Raw genomic sequence first — 27032 nt, forward strand, 5'->3', positions numbered from 1 at the left:
TATCAACGATCTTACTCGGTGTAAATCGAACACGCTCCAGAAAATAATAAAGCAGATCGTCATCATTGCCAGTATTCCCATGGTCCAGCAGCAGCCGGCTCCGCTGCAGGCATTAGGTGTGTGTGGGGGAGGGCGAGGAGCAGTGCAGCGCGGGGAGGCCGCGGCTCGCAACAAAGGACCTTCCGGGAACCGCCACAATACAGGTTTGCGGCGACGTGCGATACCTTCGCAGCAGATACCGGTCACCGATGCCCAGGTACGCCGCTCGTGTATTCATGACCGGTGTGGCCCTTTGTCAACCAAATAAGAATGAACTCGGCAACGGTACTCCGGCCGTATTGGTCCAGCCAGAACAAGTCTACATACATACGCGATATCAATATTTGTCGCCGACTTTACTGGAAATTGACGACACATTTTCTTAAACAAATCTGATTATCTGATAACCCAAACGTTGCGAATCGATACTATTCTGAGAAACGTGTATTTTTGTTCGAGCAATGCAATTCATTCCGAAAACTGATAATTTTAACATGAACAGGAAAGCATAAATACAAAATCAAAATAAAAGTTTCCGTTTGTTCCTGTGGCCATAGCTAATAGAAGTGTGTGCTAAAATATCAACAACTTGTTTTGCTAATGCCAATATCCCGTAAATTTTAATAGTTCTGAGGAAACAAATGCCCATTTGTCAAGAGCATGGGAAACAGTGTGTGACATAAAAGTAAAAGTGGGGTAATAAAATGAAATTCCCAGGCGAAGCGACAACCAGTTCCGCAGTGTGCAGCATCGAGGGATTTATAGCGAGGTCCGATCTTGCACTCTAAACCAGAATGATTGAAAGACAGAAAGGACCTCAACACAATTAACAACAAATATATACAACAGTGATCTCCATGCTTATTAGGCAAGTGTTTAACAGTCCTTGTTTCCACTTGAATAATGTTGATAATGATTATAATTCAAAAGATATTGGGATTGACTGTTTAATAAAACATGACTCACGAATTCACGATAAAAAAAAGATTAACTAATTACTTTAGCTTCATTCCATAAGTATGTTTTAGAATAATAAAACATAGAGTTAGTTGTAATGCCTACAAATATTTGTTACTAGCTTACTGTTTATTCATTGACAAGTACTAGAATCATATTGTAAAATATTTTAGGAAACGGATCATTCCGAACAAATATTGTACTTCTGAGAATTGTCTCCGGTAAGTAAACTATCACGTGCGTGCGCATTCGAGACGTTATGGCGAAATGATGACGTGAAGCAGAAATGATGACGTGAAGCAGACCTACTACTCGTAAAAATTTTAGACGTGGGCGCTGATAGGTTTACATCGACACATTTCTTGTATGATTTGTTTCTTGTAACTTAGATATTTATTTGGTTAGCAAACATATCTTGCATGGTTCTTGAATAGATGAGTCTAAAATCGGTATCTTTTGGAGAATTCCCATCATCGAGGTAGCGATACTGGGGTCTCAGTAGATTCCAGTCTACCAACCGAGATTTATTTATTTAAAAAAATATATTATTAAAAAAAAAGGATCCTGCATTATTTTTAGTAAAATATCGGTTGGTAGTGTGAAACATACTAACATCAGAACACTTCTCAGAAAATTTGTTCTTAGAGAAACAAATTGTTGCAAAATAATATTTTTCGCAGAAATCCCTTGTTGATTATGTATGTTCTGTAAGTAACAAGTGGATAATGACATAATCCGCCAGGCGGCAATAGTTTCATATCGCAGGCGGGTGTGAGTCACGCAGATGAATTTAGTCAATCCAATACCAGCTCTACCTACAAAGATTTAAACTTACTATCTAGAATTTAGGGTACAAAGACATGTCTCGACAGGACTTGTTTTCGAATTTGATTAGGAGGTTTCAAATTAATAGGTAGCCTATGCAATATAAAACTATGTAATTGCTATTTTTGGCCCACAGCGATAACAAAGCCTTTTATCCCCATTTAAGCTAAGTTTATGTTGTGGATAAGAATTTCATTGTTCATTAAAACTTTGTAAGATTGGATCAAGAAGGAAATTGCCACGTAGGTTGAAACAGACATTATAAAAAGCAAATCTATGAAATGTTTGAATCTTTTTCAGGGTTTCCATTGAACAAGCAAGATTTGCAATAAATCATACTTAAACATTTGGTCATTAAGTATTCGATTTATAAACTAGCATACCTCGAGTCATTAGAGTAATAATATTTCTTACAGATAGAATATCAGCAGGGGAGATGAGAGGCAGGAGGAGCGCGGCATAACGACTGGCAATCACCGATTCTGAGAAACGTACTTGTTTTCGCACCAGGTGCAATCATGGCGCGTATACTGATGCGCTCCGCATTATACTCACAAAACCTTTGAGATCTACACCGACAACTATGTACGGTCAAGAGGAGTACAAAAACTGACGTCCACGTCGTTTTTAATGAATTTAAGTTTTAACGAGACAACAGACTTTTTAGTGTTTAAAAGAAGAAAAAGAGTTGTTGCTTGTTATGATTATGAAACACGTCTCTGAAGTGTTTAATTAGCTCCACATTCTTATATTCTTATTCGACTTTTATTTATTGGGCTATCAAGTACACTCTGCAGGCCTAGCATCAACTTTTACAGAACGATTCCAATGCAACTCAGTTCAATTTAGGAACCTGAATCGCATTCATACTAAAAAATAAGTTGATGGTACGAATTTTCGATGCAGTTCAGTTTAGGTCGTAAAGCGGTTCGCGTTAAGAGAATTATGGTAGCCCCCCTGATGTTGGCGACGACATTTATAAAGAAAATAACATAATAGATATAACGCATGATGGCGACTAGGTGCTTTCTTTGTTCGTGTAGTATAAATCAATAACAGTAATTTCTGACGTTGTTGGGAGGCTTTTTCCGAGAAATTTGTAAAGGTCGGCCGAGACTCAGAGAAAGTTAATATTTTCGGCTGGAAATGTCGACGGCTTCAGTGGGGTCCTACTAAGGTGTGTGTATCATTTTGTGTAATACAGTATTAGCTATTACTTATATGAGTCATCATTAATCATTAATGATGATAAAATAAAACATATTAAAATACTTGACATTATTATTATGTCTTTGATGATAAAATTATATAAATACCTTATCAGGGGGTACGTGCCCCTATGCCATCATCATTGACATCAAGATTGAGTCTCATAACTATGCTAAATACCAAAGCTATGATTGTTTTAGTGCATTATATTCCCGTGATATGAATGACACATTTTTATTTTTGTAAATTATGTGTAATTTATCAAAATGTATACCTATATCACAACAGACGGGCGGGCATTATCACGTGGATAAATTCGCGCACACAATGGACGTCCGATTCCAAGAAACTTCGCTACTCGTCCAACTCACACCTGTCCGACACTCATGGCAGCTTTTTCTGTCCGTGTGATACGCACTTCATGCATGAAATATTGAACACCGCCATAATTGGACCCTGAATATATACGATCTGTGAGAAAACCTAGCTTTTGTTCAAAAATTAATTCAACTTTAATAGGATCGCCGCAGTCAAAGCGAGCAAAAATGGTCATCATTATTTTGCCTCGTTTAATAATATTTATGAACGCTTATTTTTTAAACTGTACTAAAACAAAAATATTGTTAGCCACAAAGACATGTCTGGTTGTTAAATTGACGTGTCGAAGTGTAATGAATATTTATCACTGAATGTAATTCAAAACTACCAACTGCTATGAATACATACTAGACGTCGATAACAAGATATCAAACCTAACAACACCATTACAGTACAATTAGTAGAAGACATGTTGAGAGTCCTTTGACTACGAAATCTTTTTTTGGGATGTGTAGAAACCGCATTACTGTAATAATTTTGCAACCTGAACAAACTGTTTGGCCAAAACTTAATCGATGTCGTCACATTACAGGACTGGGTTTCGGAAAGTACCTACCTTAAATTGTTCATTATGTATTAATAGATATACTACATATGTAAATTGATTAAATCTTCGTGAAATTATCTAGTTTTTGTAAATATTATCATTAATTGATAAAAAAGCCGCCGAAACGCTAAGCGCCATGTTACGATATCACTTCTTTATAAACCTTCGACGATGGAACCACTACTACTAAACTAGACCGCTAATTTTGTCGGACAAACGTGAATCTTGATCCATTTTTTTCAGTTAGTGGTGAATTTTGTATATATGTATGTATAAATAACAAAGTAGACAATAACACATTTTGAATATGTTTCTGTTTAATAGCATCAAAAAAATTTTGATAGCAAGTAATTTCGCAGCACTTACCATTCAATGCTCCTGTAGCCTTTGACGCAACAATGAATGCTCTTGAACTTGTCTTCGAATCCGTACTCGCGTGAGACCGGCTCCTTGGTGAAGTGCATCCCCGAGGAATTGCCGCTGAAAGTGTTCACGGAGCAGTAGTAGCTGGCCGTGGCGAAGGTCGGGGCCACGAACACACACAGTGCTGCCAGGACCAACATTATGACCTGGAAGACAAACGTTTTTGAAAGATTTAAATTAAAATATACTTAGTTATCTTGGAATAAGAGTTACTATGAGCAGATTTATGATAGGTGTACGGATTCTTTATAATTACGAGTAAAACCTTGAACTGATAGATGTTAAGATTTATAAAGCAAGATTTCAAATTACAGTAAGATTCATGGAATAAAAAATTAACTGTCGCGAGTCACGCTCAACCGACCCAGCCCCGGGATGTAGGATAATTACATTAATAGAATTACGAATTACCTACTTGGAAATAAATACTTACCTACTGTAAGTAAGAACTTATTTCCACGAGTTTCTTATGAGTAGGTAGGCACAAAATTAGGACTTGTCGACGTTTTAGTAAAGTAGCAATAGCAAGACTAGTCACGATTTCAGCATTTACACTTTAGTTAATATACGTAGTACAGTCAACCCCACGTCAAGTTACCCGCTAGTGCAGATTTCTATGAGGCGTTAATAGCAACGAATTTGTAATTAATTAGGAACTTTGATTAGCTTTGTCTCTCTTAGGTGATTTATAAGCCAACGATGATATTCCGCGAGAGGTAATACAAGAACATTTGAACTGTTACGATGGGATGGTAACACTAAGAAATCTCTAATTAGGTAGATTATTTAAACTGTTCGAGCCTGAATTAGAAATTTTCATTTGACCTACATGCCGAACATATATTGACTAACCGATGACCTTCTTTGAATATTGTGACCGGGCGAGTGACTGGGTCCTAGTTTCTAGGAAATGTAATAACTACACTTAATGACTATGGAATTGCCACTTTTTTAATACATCATTGAAAAGTATTTCTGATAGCAATGCGGTCAAGTGCAGGCCGATAAAAAAAATGATTTGTGAGAGTGCTTTTCTTCATGATTTATGAAATGCGTTGTACATGGATAGGTACTACTTAGCGTAAATATTTCCAGTTTGGTATTTTTAAGAATATTCTGCAATAATTGGGTACCTATCTTATCTTCTCAAACATGCTTGCTTTCAACAAGGTGACTTTCATAATTCATTGAATATGTTTACATTTATTTAACCATCAGTAAGTTCATATAGAAGTTTTTCTGAGAACCTTTTTAATGGAAACAATTTTTTAGGTTTTTATTGAAAAATAAGTAAAACCTTATTTTTGTCTATGGTAAACCTATGGCCTAGTGGTGAATAATATAAATTTAATGAGGAATAAAATAGCTGCCTTGGATGTCGTACGAGACGACTAAGCCTTTATGTAGCTGATAGGCAACAATACCAAAAAGGGCTAAGGGGCCCGGGGTCCGGGGCCTCTAAAATACATGACGAATTTTGTAAAAACTTTATGGCTTTCGATCATTATAGCTGAGAATGGAATCAGATGAGAAAAATAATATAGCTGTCGGCGGCAGCGGTGTCCGTCAATATGAAAACAAAAGCTGGTAAAGTTAGTGGTACAGAATCCTATAATATATACTCACAAGTGAGATGGTCTTATTGCTTCCGTAACAAAACAGAACAAATAAAAGACCATCTCACTTGTCTTGTGAAGTTGAATGATGTTTTTGGAGTATTTATCATTTTTACTGGGCGAAACGAAAATATATGTACCTACTATCTAGACAGAGAGTAACTAGATTAAAATATTCTAACATATTATTATTTATAGATATGTTTTCTAATTAGGGTTTACATTACCGGAACATTATTGCCGTCATTGCGGTTTCGGTTACGTGTGATCTTAGATTAGGGAGGCTTAATGTTTATTTCACTTAATTACATACATGCATCCGGTTCAATTTAAGAGAAGCGATTGTTTAATATTGCTTGTACCATTCCATAGAATCATGTCCGTATTCGGTAAGTAGGAAGACAGTAATGTGCACAACATTAATTTACTCCAATAAATAAATCACGACGCTGGCAAACAGTAATCAACAGACACCTAGCTATATAGAACAGAGAACAGGCTATCACATCCTTTTCTGTAAACACGATGTGGCATATAGCGAGCGGTAATTAGTGCGTTAATCGCTCGCTCGGTGCAACGTTGATGCAATGAGGTTCCGAGAAGCCGATCACCGCAGAAGCGGCAAATTACCAAGAGATATGTGTGCTGTAAGGCGGTAATTGCAAGAATCACTCGAGCCGCCGCTACTCTCCTTGTAATACAAGTCGGCCGATCTGTGCAACGCGCGCTAGATGGGGGATTCGTACTGCGAATTGAGATCAAATCAGCGCAGAAATCTCATGTCTGTAGTTGATCTCTTTTTCTTTTCAACCTATTAACGAAATATTCTTGATGCTTCCTCAAGTTCTCATCACTTTTGATGTCGTCTTTTCATATCATTTGTAGTCTTCCTGTCTGAATGAGATATCAAGCATCTCTGAATAGAGTTAAATCATTTATTGAAGAATCTTAATAAAAATAATTTATTTGCATTTTGACTTTATTTGTAAAGTGCAGTAAATACCTATTTTCAATCAAGATTTTAATACTTATCTTCAAAATAAGATATGGATGTCATAATACATAATTTACTTGCATTGATTATAACTAATAATGTCAGCAACTAGGTATTCAATTTAGATACTGTTTTGCCAGCCTGCCAGATACAATACAATGTTATTAATTTTGCAATAACTTATACAGGATTTTATAACAGACATGCAAAATAAAACTTCCAATATAGTAGTGGTATTTTCAAAACCAGACCTCTTAGCATAATCCTTCAACACTCCTTATATCATATATTCTTGGTCGGCTTTTTCTACTGGAGATACATAAACCTTTTTAAATGATATACAGAGGCAATTTCATGAAATGTAAATAAAATCACCATATAAATGCACCCATTTTGTTTTATGACATTTCCCTGAACAGAATTGAATCACCTGTTGTCTCAGAAAATAATAAAACAAATCTATACTTTCTACTATATAAACAATAATGCTATGGATAACAAATTGCAAAAAAACATATTTTTATGCATGCCATTTACTATTTAAATAAATCTAGGTATATATGGTTGGTACTTATTTGCATCTAATAAAGTATTTTTGAATTATCTATAAGCTAATTTTGAACTTCTTGGAAGTTATATCCACTTCTGAGAATTTTCAGGATAGAAATATTAATAATGTATTCCAAAGTAGGCTAAAGTTAGGTATATGTTGTATAATTCGTATTATATTTATTGCCTTTGAAGAAATACCTACATGAGTAATAGAAATATAAATGCTATATTTATACGTACAAGAATATAAAATCCATTTTATGAAAAGACACACAATGGTACACGACAGCAACTAAAAATTAGTGTAACATATAGTAGGTAGGTACCTATTTATTTTGTGCATTTGTTGTAATTACAAACTTTCACCCATCAGATTCCATTTATAACAGGATTATAAACGAGTATATAATAGAAAAAAAGTAATAATTTAAGGCATGGTACAAAATAAAAAGAAAATATTACTCACCAATTTTACAAATCATAAAATCCAACTTCTAAGAATTCGTTGTATCAATGAAAGGACTCCAAATCATTGTAGAGCACTTAGTATAAATTTAGTTATTTTTGATTATGTAATGTTTGTAAGAGTCACTTATTTAATACACAAAATTATAAATTCGATAAAAATGCACGCACGTTTACACTACACCGATTAACAATACACACCTCGTGGCGTGGTACTAAATAATGACACTACTGAACTGACACATGAATGAAAATTGATTACTACTTCGATTTGACACTTGACAGTTGTCTGCCTACCGACGTCAAACTGGCGTCCAGCGTCAAAGCGAGACAGAATCGAGCATATGAAAGAGATGGAAGGTTTTTAGTGTTGCCTCTAACTTATTAAGTTTAACTACCACGAGACATTAATATTCTCTGTAGTTCTATTCTATTCCATATTTCAATGTGGTTTATTCGTTGTATCGGCATAGGATATGCAATACACAATCCACTCTCGACTTGCATCTTTTTATTTTATATTATTTTAAATTAATAACATTCGTTCATTCCAACGGTAAATATCCGCAGTGCTCCATAAATAATTGTAAAAATGAATATATTTATAAAAAAAATTTGGAGTCTTAGTGCATGGATTTCCATGCAAATGACTCTCCAAATTTTTTAAAATGTTTCTTAATATTTGTTAACCATTTTACACGAATGGCAGCGGCAACGGTTAATGTCAACCGGCAAGAGTAGGTATAACTCTTAAAATGGAAAAGACGCTAGGTGAACTTAGATTAGATTTAAACACGGAAAAATAAACACAAATGGAAAGGCCAAGGCTTGATAATTCATATGAGAACTGCTGTCGTCAAACTCACACATTTACATTTTACGCACACTGAAAATTATCCAATGAGAACGGGCATAATTCGGTGAAGTCAAAAAGACATAACGACTATTACGAATAAAGGAATACCAATCATATTGTACTTACTATAAAGTCGAAGTTAGCAAGTGGATAGCGATAACACTTAGATGTCGGAATTCTAACTGCATGCTATAAGTCATTACAGTTGACTTAGTTATGCTATTCGATGATAGATGTCACTAAATAATATGTCCATAATATTTCACCTTATTCTAAAGATATTAAGGTTGAGATTCACATTCGCTCATTCGTTTTTTCTAGAACTGTGCTTGCTACTCAAATAGGTGGTGGGGTTACGTGTGGTGTAGCTACTCAACGTTAGAGGGCGCGTACGGACCAAGCGTTATACGATTTTAGATTTTATCATGGAATACAAGTCATTTTACATTCACACAAATATTTTTTTTAGTTCATTGGAAATATTTATTACCGAAATATAAAATAATGATATTCAAAGTAAATAACCACTTACCGATGATAGAAAATACCAGATAAGTTCTTAGTACCACAATTGTTTTTGCACTCCAGAATAGAACATCGAGTCATTTTGTGTGCTTTTTTTGTAATCGAACATGCCAGATACAGGCGTCACAAAGCGTTAGCAACCACAAATCGACTGCGTTTGGACTGAGCCGAGTTAAGTCTTCGCGCTCTTACAAGGCACGCGCGCCCGGCTCACACGTCCCTTCCATGTGAAGTTCATTATTCCGTGGATTTAAAGACATTTTGTCACTTACATGAAAAATGAAAATAAAATTTACTATTATGCTATTTATTTCGTCATTTTGAAAAGTTTACAGAATGCTACATTTCATCATCGTTCGTTCGGATACCAAAATGATGTTCCAGTATATAATGGATACCTTAATGTCTATATACGCATTCATATTTACATGTTTACTACCGTAATACTACCATTTAGTAATTTTATGAATAATGGTAATACTTGGATAGAAGTTCTGTCACAATCAAATTGTGGCTTCAAATTGTGACATTGATATTTGACAGCAGGCAGATTTGGCAAAGAAAACCAATGACAAAATCTTTTTGGCGCGTTTATTAAATAGAGTATGAGATTTTTGTACCTAAACTGTTAAAAGTCGAATATTCTTTTGGTGTTCGACGTGTTTGGCATCTTTTCCACTATTTGTATTTGGCACTATTTATATTTAGTTTGGTGCCGAATAACCGTTTCGACTGTTTTCTTTCTTGGCTCGTTCTTCGTTTTGTCCTCTCCCAATTCCTCCAAAAAGTCAGAAGAAGCACGTGATTTTTTACGCCCACTCATATTACAAACACATTTTCAATATTTTGGCGACCTTCTCGGTGATTTTGGTGTACCTGAATGGTACTTTTGGTACTTATTCGTGTATGAAAGGATTACATACGAAAATTCAAGTAGATTGGAGACATATTTTGTTTGGTGGGAATTATAAAAGAAACGAAATAGGTACCTGTTCAGTCTTTTGAGTCACAAAATGGTAAAGAGCAGAAGAAAGGGGTAACAGACAAGCCGCTCCTAAAAATTAGCGCCCCGGTGCACCGCGCCCTTGCACCATGTATCTTAATCCGGAAATAACCAAAATAATACAAATATTAAATCGTAAATTGTTACATTTTGCCTCAAGAATAATGACAATACATATTTATATGACCAATATTTTTATTTCATTTCATCAGTCATAATCTAATGTCATACTTAATAATTATTTTTTCTTCCCCTTAGCAGACTTTTTGGCTGTGCGCAAGGATCGGAACGGGCCCAGTCCGCATCGCACCATAACACCTCGCCACCAAGCCTGGATGCGGGTGGCAGCGTCTCTGACGCGTTTCTCCCTCGCAAGCCGCGCCGCTCTCTCTCTCTTGAACGTCAACCAAGCACGCATTTCACCGTCGTGGAGATCATACTGAAAAAATTAAGATCCCTTCGATTAGTAGTGATCACCTACTTTTTCTACTTCATAGTCTTATTCCTCATGGTTGAAGGACGTGGTTATTACGTTGAATAAAACACACACAATAACTTTCTTGACACTTTGGATTGGTTTGCCTTTGCCTTCTCCATTTCACACACAAGTTAAATAATCAACCAGTGTGGAGGTATCTTAACGATGTTTTCCTTCACCGGAAGCAAGTGTGGTGGTAGTTAGATGAAAACAAGAGCTTAAAGTGCTAGTGACCTTCTAGCTATTAAAATATATTCTACGTATGTACGCAAATGTTCTAGGTACAATACTAATTTCCAACTAGTCAAATTACTCTTTTTTACGACTTTCCAAACGATTGCATTTTGGCGAGCTTAACGAGACCAGACATAATGATAAAATGATAGTTTCGCGGACCAGACTTTTTGTGAGCGAGAGGGACCATAACCCAAATCAATAAACAATAATAGCAACGATACAGCACATAAAAATCGTTAATTTTTAACTGATTTAAAATTTTCATCTCCCGCTTATTGCACTTTTCAATTAGGCATTTACGTGAGTAGGTATTTACATACCTATAATGCTAAAAAAGTAATGTTTGTAAAAAAATATTTGAGCATAATTTGAATCATACGCATATATATAGTATCTTTCTACCTGGAAATAGATTTTTTTCCTTTTATTACGTTATAGTTATTCCCGTTATCTTATTAGGCGTTATATTCTCTTTGAAATTTTCAAAGTAATGTAATAAATAGAGCTAATTGAAGGCGCTCACCAGTTTCTGTAGTTCTTTTCTGCGCGCGATGGCCGCCCGAAGCTGCTCGCACTTGACCATCAGCCGCGAGTTGATATTTGCTATGTCCTTCACGTAACGCTCCTTCCAATATTCATATCCAGTTTCACGCTCCTTATTTTATATAACTAAGTAAATAATTTTAGGTCGTACAATAAGTAAGTGTTTTTAGATTGCATGTGTTGGTTGTGGCCCCTTATAATAAAACGTGGATATTACACGATTGGAAATAGCCTTGCAGCTGATATGCAACAATAGCAGTTCTAAAAAGGGGTTGAAGTCAGGTAAGCTGTTCAAATGACAACTGTTCAAATGAGTTTCTTTCGGCTTTTCTTCTCAGCAGTGGTCGTTCCGAAATGCCAGTAGTTTGTAGCTTGTGAGAAATAAGTATAAATACAAAAATTGACGAGAAAAGTGCCGAAGGTGTGAAGGTCTAATTTCTGAATAATATTCTGAATATTTTGATAAATTATTTGAATTTTAAGCGGCCCGTTGTGAAATCAAAGCCGTGTCTTCCAAAAATACCCTAGGAACTGATCAATTGTAGCACGCGCGAATGAAATAAAGAGAGTGAGACAGAGAGAATACTTATCAATTTCACCTTTATTTGAAGTTCGTATGCCTTGAACAACTCATCGTGGACTCGTTGCTCATGGTCGGGACGCGGGAGTGGCGGACCTTGCGTCTGGATTTGAAGTTGCAGTTCGTGTGACTCGGTCCGGGCCAATATCCACTTGTCAGCATAACAAAGACGGGCCTTCGCATTTTGGAGGTCGTCCTGTTGGTTAGGTACTGTGTTATTATTGTCTTAAAATCAACTTATATACAAGCTATATTTCGTTAATAATTTAAAGGTACCTAACCTGTTATCAACTCTAATAAAAATGACAGCTTTATATAAATATATATGATCGCCGATGGTTTGTATGTCCCGGTGGTAGAAATCTTACTCGTTCTACAGGAGTTTGTACACGAATCGAACACATGTATTTACTATGGAGCAAAAATAAAATGCTGTTGTATTGTTTTCACTTTACTTATTAGTCAATTTTCAATTAAAGCTTGGCATACCCTCATCTTATCTCGCAGAAGTGCTATTTTATTATCAGCATTTCGAAGATCTTGTGCCCACTGATTCCTTTTCCGCAACAATTCAGCTGTGGTGTCTTGAAGAGCCCTGTATTAAAGATTATCTGCATTGAAGTTTGCTTGGAAGTCGGCAAATATTGTAGTCACATAATTGTTAAAAAGAATGATGAATCTAACTCGTGATAAAATTAATTTCTCATAGAGTTTTCTCCATCAACAAACTACAAGAAGATTGGTAAAAATACTAACTGTAGATTGAAGAAAGAAAATAACTGTTCAGTTTTTTACTTACGCTTTTAGCCGATCGTGGGTCAACCTCAACGTGTTTATCATTGAAGCCCGCTTCTGTAACAGTTCCACTGCTTTTCGCAGGGCATTCCACTGTCCCTTCTCCGCTGCCTCGACTAGGGTGCTTCTCAGCGCGTCCTTTATAAACGCCCTGTGTCATACAATCGTATTTAAAAAAGATATATTGAAATCATAGATAAAAGAATAATTATTGAATGTTCAAAAAACTAAGATAATGCCGGCTATACATTTTCGCATACATTGCTGGCAACAAACTTTTACGGATTCGGCATACATTGCTGGTTTTTTATAGCGGTAGGTTTAAGACATTTATTCTCAAAAAGAATTACAAAAAAAAAAATTCACTTACATGAGAACATACATAATTTAACATAAGTAGTGATACGCGTACATAGACATCGAGAACACAAGTAGTTGTCGCACGGTACCCTCACAAATTTATAAAAATGTCAATCCACTGCACCGCCGGGCGTAGATAGGTAAGTAGATGGCCGGTAAACAAGATGCGTACAAAGATGTACGACTGCGACTCCGTACTAGATGAGACATCGTCGCATCGTGTTTGGAACTGCGTGAGGTTTATGTTTTATGAACATTTAGATATATAAAACCTAACCAAAAAATTATACATGTGTTTAATATTATAAATGAAAATGATATGTTTTATTTTAATTTTACTTTTTAGGCAAGTATATTATTAAGTAGGGTTTTTTTTTTTTTTTTAATCAAACAATACGCACAAAACTTGATATATATACATAGATATATACACATATATACATACATATATATACACATTATTTAGCATTTAAGTAATTAGTAATTAGTGGGTTAAAAGTTGTTACTGATGTATTGTTTTAATAGTTTTTTAAATGAATACATTGATTTGGCTTCTTTGATATTTTTAGGAAGTTTATTATATAGTTGCCCTCCTTCGAACAAAATAGTTTTCTTGCCATAATTTGTTCTAGGCGCTCTTAAAACAATGTCATTTGCACTTCTTAATGTCATTTTATGTATCTGCCTTTTTTTTGTAAATTTTATTTCGCTGTGAATATCATTAGTTAGTATTTTTCGGATTAAAAGGCATGTAAAATATATGTACGATTGAGTAATATTTAGTAAATTGGTTTCTTTGTATATCTTTTTTGTAGAAGTTAGAAATGGATAGTGAAAAAGCACTTTGACTAATTTGTTTTGAGCTCTTTGGATAACATCTAAATGGGATTTGGCTGCTGTACCCCAGATTTGAATAAGGTAATCAATGTGAGGCTTCACCAGGGCGTTGTAGATACAGTATCGCGTATTTTTAGGTAGGCATTTTACAATTACACGCAAAGCTCCTGTAAGGGATGATAGTTTGGACTTTATCTTTTCTAGATGTGGTTTCCAGGTGAGTTGGTTATCAAGCAGAAGGCCGAGATAAATTTGTTGGTTTGTCTTACTGATAGGTTTTCCATTTATTTTTAGAGGTTGATGATTGTCAATTTTTTTATTTTTAGCTTTAAATATGATGTAGTTGGTTTTCAGAACATTTATTGTCAATAGGTTGAACTGGAACCATTGATTTAATAAGTCAAGATCACTTTGAGCGTCCGAGATCACAGAGTCAACTGAGTTTCCAAAATAAAAAAGACTTGTATCATCAGCGTAAAGCGTGACGTCACCCTTCAAGCCTATTTCATGAATATTATTTATATATATGAGGAATAGCAGTGGACCTAAGATTGATCCCTGCGGAACACCGTATGTGATAGATTTAGCTTGGCTATGTTGGTTTCCAATTCTGACTACTTGACGCCGATTAGATAGGTAAGATTTGAACATACTGAGCGCAGTTCCAGTAATACCTATGGAATTTAACTTTTTTAAAAGTATTTTATGACTTACGGTATCAAAAGCCTTTTTCAGGTCTATGAATACTCCCATGGCTATTTGTTTCTGATCTATATTTGTTTTTATTTTTGTAATTATATCAACCGTTGCAGAAAGCGTATTAGATTTTGGTCTAAAACCGTACTGTTTACTAGATATAATGTTTTTTGTTGCAAGGTAAGATTCAAGACGGTTATATAAGACTTTTTCAAAGATTTTTGACATAGTTGGCAGGACTGAGATAGGGCGGTAATTACTAGGGTCTGTTTTCTTTCCTGTTTTGAATATTGGGGTAACTTTTGCTATCTTTAGACTATCGGGAAATAAGCCCAGTTCCAAACATTTATTTATACTGTTGGTCAAATTTTCCAATATGAGATTTTTTAGACATTTAATTGTTCTTACAGTTAAGCCATCTATGCCCGAGGCAGTGTTACTTTTTAAATTATCTATAATTTTTCCGACTTCTTCAGTTGATGCAGGTGTAAAATTCGAGAGATCGTGCAAGTCTGGGTTCGGAGGGCGGCTAGCAGCGTTAAAGATGTTGTCTTTGTGGTATTTTTGTGGTATTTCATTAGCCAAAGTTTCACCTATTGTAGAAAAATAGTCGTTGAAGAACTCGCACATCTCTTTTTCATCTGTAATGATTCCATTGTCAGATACAAGTTTATTTGGTGAGGTCGTGTTGGAATCTTTTACTTTATTTAGATATAGGCTGTTAATAAATAAAAGCTCTCATACAAACTACGCTATGTTCATTCATTTGCGTCGCCATCTGTCTGAGTAGGGCGATATTGTGTAGCTGGCATAATTTCTAGATTCTCTCTTACAATATTTTATTGGTTAGTGCCTAATATTGCATTAATATAGCAGCGCCATCTCCGAAGAGTATGGGTAAACTTACCGGTCTCTCGTAAGCTTATCAAGTTGAGCATTTTCGCCCTTACTGACGGGATTCCCTCTTTGTGTTAGCTGTGTGATACCCTCTGAAATAGATGTTTGTAACAGTCAGCAGATGGCGATAGTATTAACATGGAGAGTTTGACGTGTTTGTGTATATATCTATATGTCTGTCTGTGGCATCGTCGATCAAAAACATAACTATTTAACCAAAATATTTTTTTTGTAAATTAACCCAGAATATTCTTTGCCATTATTCAATGTCTGGTATTTACCAAGTTGTCATCTTTCTCATAGTAAACATAAAAAGAGCTTACCTAAAATTTTTAACTGCAATAAAGACACCTCTAAAACCAAGGCAAATAACAGATCTTCCATGCTGAAAAACATCATTTTACAAATATTAATCTTATTTTCAAATTCAATATTCTTTATTCAATTTAGGATGATATACATCACTTATTGACGTCAAAAGAATTACTTAAACTAAGTCTACTGCCGGCTTCCAAAGCGCAAGTGAAGAAGAAGCGGCGCAACAAACTTCACCGCAGCCTTTTCTCCAAGGACGTCAATTAACAAATATAGGTCTTATATATATATATATTAAAGATATATATAAGACCTATATGTAGCCCATTCATTAAACTTTAATTTGTTATGCCGCTTTCGTTTTTTTTTGTTTAAAAGTATCAGTAAAGACTCCAGAAATAGTACTAAATAAAATATTATAGTGATCATTAGGACTGGTGCCAGTATATGTGACTGAACACATTTTATTCTGTAATGGACTTTTAAATTTGCAAATATTATGGTTGGTGATTGGTCTGCATGTAATTACTTCCCCGCTAGGACGTTCTTTGGTAAAAGTTATAAATTGGCCGCAATGGTCAGATGGTAATTTAGAAAAAACTTATAGCATAGACTGATTAGCTTAAACGCTATAGGAAAGTTATCAATATCTATATATTATAGCTATTTTAGGCCGATTTCGTAAATTGTATTTATATCTACTTGTACTTAAAGGCGTAAAGCACAATTAAAAATTGCCTTAGTAACTAAATAAATATACGTTTCAGTTTGAGTACATAACGAAAAAATGTTAAGTAGTTAATGCATGATAACAGCGAGCGTCTCATGTGTAAACTTCAATTTAACACATAAACAATGACAATCAGTATTCAATCCTATTCAGTTGTATGTAATATTGTTATATATGTATGTGCCAAAATTTCGTTACGAACACAAATAAGGAGAGGACGACCCTTGCTAAAGTTTGTAGCTATCTTGTTATCATCGTATTATTCATGTGCTCCAAGTCCGATTTATTGTAATATGTAGTTGTATATAATAACTATACAATTAAATTTTTAAATCCGGCCATCATTTTTAGCAAGCCTAGGCAGTTTTCGTAGCAGTACCTACGACTAATAATGTAAAGAAAAGAAAAAAAGTTTGTTTCCACCATAATTCAAATTACATCAGTTGTATTTAATAAGGGGGTGGACTGGAGACTAAGCTAGGAAAATCCTGTGTTTCAGGACTCCACACTCGCCCACAGTAAATGTTACTGTGTGTATGTAGTATCACTTGCTTACAATTTTAAATTCCTAATAATGGTTATACAAAATATATTTTATAAGTACATAAAATAAGCAATATAATAAATACCTGACTACTTCGGCTTCAACTCCTGAAGTTGAATTTTAGGCACAATTACTCAATATCCTACTGATATTATAAATGCGAATGTCAGGATGTGTGTACATACACATGTATGTTTGTTTGTTTGTAGCTCTTTTCACAAAAAATGTACTAATGACCGATTATTATAAAATTTGCTACACGGGCAGAATATAAGCTGGAATAACATATAAGGTGCTTTATATCCCATAATTCCGCGCGCAGCTAGTTCTAAATAAATGTAATACTTAGGTATCTTACCTGGTGTTACTCAGTTACTCCGTTGATACCTACTTTTCTCCCAAATAAAATTAATTTTATGTTCGTGGGAAGTCGCGTCGTATTGTTAAGCCCTGGATCTGTAAAGGTAAGCGGGGTCTCATCAACACCGAGGTCCCTCAGGTACTGGCTTAGTAACTAATTAATATTATAAAATGTTAATTAGATATGCTTAATTGTAATAAAGCAGGAGACAGTGCGGTAAAAACAAACCCCCAATTTTACCTGAATATTTTTAGTTTTGCAAGTTCAAACCAAGTTGTATCGACCAAGTCAACCAGTGTCAAAATTATTATGGACACATTGTTTACGTAAACGTAGATATAACTTCAAAGATAATGTTAATTAACCACAGAAATAGCAACATAGTCAAACGGTTGTTTGCTCTACATTATTTTGTTCTAACAATACCACAGACTGATACTCTAGCAACCATAAGTCATATCGTTTGATCAATAATGATGATATCAAAAAGGAAGCAATTTGAAATAGTATCAACACACGTTATAGTTATAACTTTTGGGGGCTTGACTCCTGTAGAAGTTTTGAAATGGTTTCTTAATAATCTACCTATACCTGTCATAATATTTTCATAATTGAGTGTTAATTAGTTTTATTTAAAAGCTTGGAGAGAAACATAAAGTTAAAATTGGTCTCTTTTACTTTTCTGTATAAAGTTTTGGAAACAAAGAGAGAAGAACTGGCTTTTACCCAGCAGTGGGGAGGTACATAAAAAAATAACGTGTTGCAGGAGACTAATAAATGTTTTATCTAAGTAATATCACCTGAAACTTAATTTTTAAATATCAATATTTATATCAACACGTAAACACTACATACTAATGACTACCAACTTACTATTTTCGAAATATTAATTCCATTTTTATTCAAATGGTGAAATCTTCTCGACAAACAGACAGCACCGAGAACAAGAACGAGTGAAGTTCTAATTTCCAATTTGAATATGAAAATAGGTAACTGTAGCAGACGATTTCTCAAAACTTTCAACATTTCCTGCTGGTGTACTTATTTTTAGCATCGTTTAACTTGAAAATTTTAGTACCGACACAATGGGAAATAAATCTTGGAAGAAATACTGGAGCTAAGTACAGAGCTGGAAGAATACAGTAAATTACTGAGTAGAGTCGTGGTTGCAGTAGTTAGCTTCTCCTCAATTTTTTTATGGAGACCGACTAGCTCAATGAATTTTGTGCGTTTACTATGTTGATAAGTTAGGGAAACATAGGGCGTGGCATCGATTACGAGCTCTTTCAGAACTATACTATCAGATTTTCCCCCAGATACCTTTACTACTCGTTTGCACGAACGCAATTTAAAATAAGCGTTGGAATCGAATCACGGATATATCTGTTGTTACCAGAAGAACGAGACTAGGTCTTTTCCACAAGAAAAAAACAGGCTATATCTTATCTAGAATAATGAATTTCTATTGGTGTAAGGTGGACTGGTTGTGAACGTTATTATCATAAGTCAGCATTTTTTTACCATTTTTTGGTGAATAATAATATATAAATAAATAACATGGTTCAAAATAAAAAAGTTTATTTGGCAGACGACTTCCGTCGTCTCAAAACGTGTCGAAGTGTAATGAAATCACGTGGCTCTCGGAGTGGCTAAATTAAATCACCTTTAATTATCACCAGACGGCGGCGAGGCGGGCCCGAGGCGTCAAAGTGAAGTTGAAGCGGTTACAAACGATCTCTCATTTCCTTCCTGGATGAATATCTATGGTGTATACATAAATATTTTATCATCAAACCACTGCGCATACTTAGGTACTCATTACTGGGCATATTATTTCAATATAATCCGTAAATCGTTTCTAATTCAAGACCATAAAATATCAGAATCGATAATAGCTGATTTCAAATATCTCTCTCATGTCCGCATGTTTTCGGTTTCGTTCGAAGTTGTGAAGTCGCGAAGCCCCAATTAGTGAATTAAATATTAAGTGCTTAGCTAAATTTTCTGTGGTGCAGGCTGTGCAGAACATCTTCCTAAGATATATATTTATTAATTCACTGGCTGTTTAGAAACTCACAAGACCACAGCATTTTTAGTCATGTTTTTTCTTATGTTCGTCGTGATTTTTTTCGTACGTTGGTCGTTTATTAGGTACCACTGAAAAACACAGTATCGTAGGGCCGCCCAGCTGCCGCGCGTCGTTACAGAACGCTGCGCTACAAATAGTGCTACGAAACGCTACGGATGCAATATATATATTTTAATATAGATAAGATTTATTTAATAATATTTTTTTCCTGCATATTTTTAATACTATGTCTAATGAAAGATAAACAAAACTTATACTAACAAAAACAATTTTTTTTTTTCGGTGAATATTGTTTTTTGTCAATATTGCAATAACGAACATATTGGACTACCGCAGAAATACTGAGAAATGATTTCTCAAAAGGAATGGAGGTCACTTAATTATGACATAAAGTAAATTTATTATAGGTAGGTATTATGCTAGTATCGAATGAAATGCTTCACTCGCTCTTTTAACAAAGGGAAATCTTACTGTGACATCGTCTACGTTGTTGTGCGACAATGAAAACTGTAACTAATAATATTTGTATAATTTTCCACGAACCTGCATACAACCAAATACAAAAGGCAAAACGTTTGAAAACTAATGCAATTCACACTACACAGTCAGCTGATGGTTCAACTCAACTAACAACAAAAGTTATATTATTTACTCGTATATTCACAGCTCATATTCATATTCTATTAAAACTGTTTTGTATCTCTTTTATTTGTATTGCATGGGAACCGATTTTTAAACTCATTTGAACGTTTTCCTGATTTCTACCCCAGCCGTTCTTCAGCGTTGGAGCCCAGGGTCCGCTTTCCGACTGTAATTTTCTAGCTATTTTTCAAGAACATGTGCACGCATAACCCACTTGACGACATCAAGCCAGCACAACATCGTACCTAACAAGTGCTAATAATTACTTCCCGATCAAGAATGTGAAGTAGATTTAAAAATTGTGTGACTCCAAGCTTCGAAATAATGACTTTGATTTCCCTACATAGCGAAAACTTTAATATAAGTGATCTAAGTATGTAGCTAAACGAATTTCTTTCTGAAGAAGTAAATACACTTTATAGTGTGTATCCTAAAGTCTTAAAACACAACGTAAATCAGTCATAATAGGAAAATAGTCGGAAAGAACATTATACTCAAACTATTTCCATATATTTCTTGTGTATAAAATAAAACATTTATCAAACTGTTTCTTGTGAGTCCAAATCGTTTAAATCACTGGTTTTCGTTCTCTCATTTCAGCACAAAACCCTTTAAAAACTCATTAATGGCATCAAAGAAGAGCCTCAGCGGGACCGAAGTTGATTGAGATCTTTATTACCAGATTTTTTAATTTATAGAATGAAATACCCACCAGCTCAGACTCAAGTTGTCAGCCTAAATTTTGAAGCGCTGCAGTTCCATTAAGTTGGGAATTTCATTATAAATTCCTTTATAGCGACAGCACCAATATTCACATTCATTATATCAAAGACACTAGAGTTCTGAAACAATTTATTACTTCACACATATTCTTAGCTATTAAGTATAGTAAATATATGGCTAAATTTATAAGCAATTTCTACATAACATGGATAAATATTCCATTATCATCAAGATTCGATATTAATTCGACGTCCAAGGAAACACAAGGAAATAATTTAACGTTTTTATTGAACGTAATTTATACTGTGTCTATTACATTTTCTACTATTTAATAATATGCTAGTAGAGATCAATTCCAAACACAACATAAAATATAAATAATTATAATAACTGTTAATCTGTACATAAAATTTAAGTAGAAATTAAACAACTATTCTTTAGCGTACACTTTTATATCTAAAATTTGTAATATTTTCAAATATGCGTCTACTTGACTTAATCCACGCTTAAGTTAACATTAAGATCATATTTGGCACAATATATTTCTTTGTAAATGAAAATACGTAATTCTAAGATAGCTCTTCGTAACAATAACAAGAGTAGAAAAATATGAATAAAGTGAAGAGAGAGTGAGAGGCGAGGCTGCGTCTCTACTACGAGGCGCCACGACGAGCGACGAGCGGCGATGTCGAGCTGGCTGACATACACCACAATTTACAACTATGTATACTATTCACATCAAATAATATTTAATTATAAGTACTTACACGATAGGGTCAGTTGCCTGGAATAATGATTTACAGATTTTGTTGTTAGCTTGAAATGTTTATGAAATTCTTCAAAGAATGACTAATCAAGGTATGTATCAAGGATTGTAGGAAGGCAATCTTTTTGAGTAACTTTAGTAGATGAGCAGATCTGGGTTTTGTTAACTTTTATTGCTAATACTCAATTATACTGACACGACGAAAATATGTCGGAGTAGGGGTGTTTTAGAGGCAAGGGTTGAGGTCAGTTGACACAGCAGCTTGTAGTGGCAGCTTACAGGGAGTCTGTGGCCGGCTTCTCTAGTTATCGTAGCGGGACGAAGCAGATTTCGCCCAGTATCCTAAAGAGAAAAAATAAAATTAAGTAATACGATAAAATGTTGACTTGCGATGGCATCCTATCGGATATAATAATAAACTTTAAAGTAAGATAGATTTAATTAAACGGAGTACGTGTAAAATAACCCAATATATAGGTAAGATAATGTTTCTTATATGCTATTGCTAAACGATTTTCGATAATGCGGTGCTCGATGATGCAAGATACAACTAACGAGTGTTTGAAACATATGTATAGAGAACTCAGCTATGAAATTTAATTTAACTAGGAAGGTTATTAAATAAATTAGATTATATTGGCTTTAATAGTGACAATTGACAATTTTTTTATGAAGTTCAAATACGTATTTATTTATTAAATGTCATTAGTTAACTGGGAGACCCTACATATAGGATATATCACTTACTACTTAAAAACATCTAAGTAGCGTCAAGCAAACAAACCCTTCAGATTTGTTATCTTACTAATGTTTCTACTTTTGAGCTTCTATACAGACATTAATGGATTCCGGAAAGATAAATACAGCATAAAACTAAAGAGTTTTCAGTCGCATGGAAGTGAGCGATAAACTATCTCGACAAAGACACCGTCTTCGCTTTAAGTGCCGACTTTGAATACCTACAATCTACATATTTCATATAGGTATCTACATATATCACCTATATCGACTTTGACAAAATTCGGTATCATAATGCTTTGTATGGAAATATGAATTACTGATTATAAATACCAATATCTGTAAGGTATGAACGGAACCTACTTTAAGTATCCGAAGTTTTTTGAACCACGAAAATGTATTTTACATAATTTTAAGGGACCTTTCTATTTCTTTTTATCAAATTTTTGCAACTAGGTGTTTTAACTATTTTTTGTAACCTTTTAGTAACTAGCTGCACCTTGGAGCTGTATACTCGAGGATTTCGTGGTGAAAAATTACCATATGTACACTTCCAGGTTGTAATGTACCAGTACCCCAAATCCGTCCAGTAGATTTAGCGTGACTGACGATCTACTTCTTCACTCACGTGCAAACTTAGGCCATCGTCGAATCTAAATCAGGAACTTAAAAAGATTTTGCGAGTAATCTGAACTCATTGAATTCAACAAAGCTTTTTTGTTATTTTACAAGGAAAACATTTAGTATAATAGCCTCAAATTGCTCTGAAAGTATCTGAAGTGATTTTCCAGTCATCACGCACAAAGTTCAAGGAGCTTAGAAACATCGTTTCTTGCTTCGATTGTGTAAGGTACCTACCAATGCCAAAGGCATAATAAGTATTAAACAAAAAAGTTTGAGCCCAAAAAGACAAAGAGGATACCTTTCATAAAAAAAATATTAAACCCATTTAATTTTTTTACACATGAGTTCTTTATAAGGCAAGGATCAAGATATAAAGGTCTAAAAATAAAGTTCGTACGAACTTTATTTTTATACTTTAGTAATCTTTTTATAGCAAGAAGTTTTTTAAGGCTTATCGTATATGTTTTCGAATTTATTCTATTCTATCTGCCTAGCGCCTCGTCTGAACATGTAGACTTTATCGTGCTAGTTTATGATATCAAGCTATAAGACCTTAATAATATAATTCTTAAAGTTGCTTGCCGTGATCCAGAGCTGGGACGTAGCTACGCAGGAGATGTACCTTCAGAAAATAAATTAATTTGAAAGCTAAATAAAGGTAAATCTGTATAGGATCCCCTACCTCTATAAGCCATAGCCACGGCACCTCCATTGAATTGTTGATAGAGAGAAACACCATATTAAAATCTAAAATTTTACACGACTTTTATCTGTGACGCTCCTGACATTTTTTCTGATCCACGCCCGCTCGTATGTTTGGCGTTCAATATTCCATACCTCGTTTCCCAACATTTTGCAGGAACAGCCTGTTGGCCACGGCCTGCCGCTGACTGGCCTCCCGCATCTGCTTGCGAGCCACTTCCAGCAGCAGCCTCTGCCGCAGCACTTCCATGGGATTGTTGATAGACAGAGACGGCATCTTGCGTTTCGCTCGCGCGTGCCCTTCGCTCAGCTCGCCCAACCTCTGTACAATTAATGTAAAATTAACTCTCTATTTGTTTTTTTTTTAAAGTGATGTTTCAAAATATTGAAAAAAAAAGTTTTATTATACATATATAATACGAGTTTTACTTCTATGTTATTTATATACCTAACATTTGTTAAATTGACCTTTTTAGTAAAAAAAAAGTGTGAAGTGTTTTAAATACATACTTAGTTCGTATCAAAAATGATGATTGTATGGAAAATATCACTATTCTTCGAAAAATGAGTAGGTATATTCATAAAAAAATCGAAAATCTATCAAAAATCAATAAAAATAAAATTGTATAGTATACTGTGAAATATTTTTATGTAACATTGTGTAGACATTATAAAAATATTTATAGGTACTAATTAATAAAAATAGGAGATATCGTATGATCGTCATTCTCATTGTTACATTATAACAATTGAGCTCATCTCGATAAAAATACGACTATTCCCAGAACCTGTGGAAGTTGGTGAATTTTACTTGACTAACAATATATTAAAATTATTTATTGGTAATAAATAGGTAAATTAGTAAGATTCTTAGGATTTTACCCAGCAGTGGAACTTAAATCACTAGAAAAATAAAAAGAAATATCTTTTTCAATTGAAACTCAATTCTTTTTTTCGTGAAACATTTTAAGGATTCATATTTCTTATTTAAAGTAATTTCATAAAAAAATATTATATTTTTAGGTAGGTTCAAGTTTTATTACGAAATATAAAAATCGAACAGGGATTCATGAAACTAATGGTTTTGTTTTAGGAGTAAGTAGGAATAATTTGGAAAACCAAATACGGAAAAAAATACCTTTAACCGTTTTCGGTTAAAGGTACCGAAAACGGTTAAAGGTATTTTTTTCCGGAAATGATATTTAAATGACATCTTTATTCTCATTAATTTGAGATTTCCTTTAATAACCTTTCTCTTAGAAGGTATATGACACTTTAAGCCAGCTAATTCAATTCACTGTAATCGATATAGCTAATTAGAGGCGAGTTGCGAGGTTGGAAATACGTATGTCAAATATTCGCCGGAGTCACTTTCCACCCGACCTGTTCATTAAACGCCTGCATATTGCATTCTAACTGCATTATGCACTGGAGTACTATTGCAGAGAGAGGCCCACTTTCAACTTTCAAATGTTTCAAAAAAATAGAATCGAAATTAGAAGAAAAGAGTGATATTTTTGACACAAGGTTTTATTGTTGTCAAAGAGTGACAAAAAATCATATACGTGCAGTAAACAGCTGAGGAGTTCTCACGTCTGGATCAGCTCCTAGGTGAATCATCATGTCATGTTTATCACAATAATGTATTGTCACCTAAACTAAACGTGTGTCCAAAATTTCAGCCCAATCGATTGAAGATTCAAATAGAGATGCAAGATGCCACCCGAGATATAGTAGGGATAGTTACATTGCAAGTTATATTTAAAAGCTTGTAAAATAGAATGAGAGAAATATAGAATTTTTATCGCGAATAACTTTATTTATATTTTTTCATTAATATTTTTATTTGTAATTCATTGACGTCACACAACGCGTCACGTACCCCACGCATATACTTTTAGTTCGTTGTACTAGAATGTAGTCGTAATGACAAATCGCGTGATTATAGGGGACACCACCCCACTCTGCACACTTCATTTCAATCTATAAAATCAGTGACATCCGTATTTGTATTTTTGTTTTGATTTGAGTGAGACAATTTTTTTATTTGCCTACTAGTTCATTGGTGAGGTAGTAGTATTATCAGTTAAAATGTTTTTTTCATGTCAATTTAGGTATAATAAAAAAAAACTTTTATTTAATCAACTTTATTGCATTTTTCAATGCGATCTTTCATCAAACAATAGTACATTTTATTGGATTTGGTTCAGATGATGTAAATAATTTCTTTAGCATACGAATAATTTATTTATAAACAAATATTAATTGATACAAAACAGAAACAACAGCTACAATTGAAAACAGGATAAAGACATTGCGAAAAATGTTCAATGATGCAATATAACTTCTACAGTTTGCGTGACAATGTAATAACAATTCTTAATTATTTAAACCATATATTTCTTAAATCTAGAATAAAATCGTTTTCGTTATATATTTACTTAACAATTTAATATTAAAAACTATATAAAAATGCTAATATTGATAGAAAAGACCTAGGTATTGAGATGCATCTTAAATCCGAATTTATCATAAACCCACTCTCAATTATCTACAAATGTAATGTCATCTAAGGATTTATGCGGTTATTGCGGAGGTCTTCATGAATAAATTGGCGCCAGAGTATCGGATATTGGTGCAATCTTCACAGCATATCTAGTACTGATCCCAGCCGGAACCTGGAACGAAAGAGCAATATTATTGCCGGTCGTCAACGCTATTACAATGTCTTCGAACAAATTAATTGAACGGGACACCAGAATCTAATTAGTGACTGGAATCAAAATGAAATGGCTTAAAATAAAGTTATCTTTAATAAGTGTGGCTTCAATTTATTAAATTCTATCTCGCATCTCAGTTCTCTATGTTGCCTTCTATCTATTAAATTATACAAGTCTTATTTTATTGGCTGACAGCATTTTACCTTATTTTATTTCTTTTTATTTAAAGCCATCAAGTATCGAAATGCTAGGCAAAGGTTTTTCAA

General features: G+C 34.2%; 3 protein-coding genes across 7 annotated transcripts in view; all 3 read right to left on the minus strand.

Annotated features, from left to right (window-relative positions):
- The window catches only part of LOC128670080 (uncharacterized), a 31897-nt gene extending 23654 nt beyond the window's left edge, over window positions 1–8243 (minus strand). The window contains exons 1-2 of the mRNA XM_053745451.2: window positions 8007–8243; window positions 4322–4524 (exon numbers count right to left, since the gene is read on the minus strand). Coding sequence (XP_053601426.1) covers window positions 4322–4518 — 197 coding nt within the window. The 5' untranslated portion in view covers window positions 4519–4524; window positions 8007–8243. The remainder of the gene's footprint in view (window positions 1–4321; window positions 4525–8006) is intronic.
- Window positions 8244–10620: 2377 nt separating this feature from the next.
- LOC128670240 (dynein regulatory complex protein 9-like) lies at window positions 10621–18161 on the minus strand. Its single transcript, XM_053745752.1, has 9 exons — window positions 18003–18161; window positions 17760–17857; window positions 16136–16197; window positions 15823–15904; window positions 13027–13173; window positions 12717–12822; window positions 12247–12423; window positions 11628–11759; window positions 10621–10828 (listed from the first exon to the last, which is right to left on the minus strand). Exons 3-9 carry the CDS (start codon window positions 16194–16196, stop codon window positions 10628–10630), a joined length of 906 nt encoding a protein of 301 aa, XP_053601727.1. The 5' UTR covers window position 16197; window positions 17760–17857; window positions 18003–18161; the 3' UTR covers window positions 10621–10627.
- Window positions 18162–21330: 3169 nt separating this feature from the next.
- Window positions 21331–27032, minus strand: part of Dh44 (Diuretic hormone 44) — a 45534-nt gene continuing 39832 nt past the window's right edge. For 2 of the 5 annotated variants that reach the window (XM_053745652.1, XM_053745650.1), the window contains 2 exons: window positions 24182–24368; window positions 21331–22324 (listed from right to left, as the gene is read on the minus strand). In XM_053745652.1, the coding sequence (XP_053601627.1) occupies window positions 22284–22324; window positions 24182–24368 (228 nt within the window). In that variant the 3' untranslated portion in view covers window positions 21331–22283. Of the gene's footprint in view, window positions 22325–24181; window positions 24369–26210; window positions 26725–27032 lie in introns of those variants that run through there. The other 3 variants (XM_053745651.2, XM_053745653.1, XM_053745655.1) reach the window with 3 other exon arrangements.

This window comes from Plodia interpunctella, chromosome 5, assembly GCF_027563975.2.
Source record: "Plodia interpunctella isolate USDA-ARS_2022_Savannah chromosome 5, ilPloInte3.2, whole genome shotgun sequence".
Taxonomy (NCBI): domain Eukaryota; kingdom Metazoa; phylum Arthropoda; class Insecta; order Lepidoptera; family Pyralidae; genus Plodia; species Plodia interpunctella.

Coding starts and splice junctions, on each gene's coding strand:
- LOC128670240 (XM_053745752.1), bottom strand. CDS start 16,196: ATGGAAGATCTGTTATTTGCCTTGGTTTTAGAGGTGTCTTTATTGCAG. Junction 12,823..13,026: donor ACCCACGATCGGCTAAAAGC/GTAAGTAAAAAA, acceptor TCTTTAATACAG/GGCTCTTCAAGACACCACAG. Junction 12,424..12,716: donor TTCTGCGAGATAAGATGAGG/GTATGCCAAGCT, acceptor CCTAACCAACAG/GACGACCTCCAAAATGCGAA.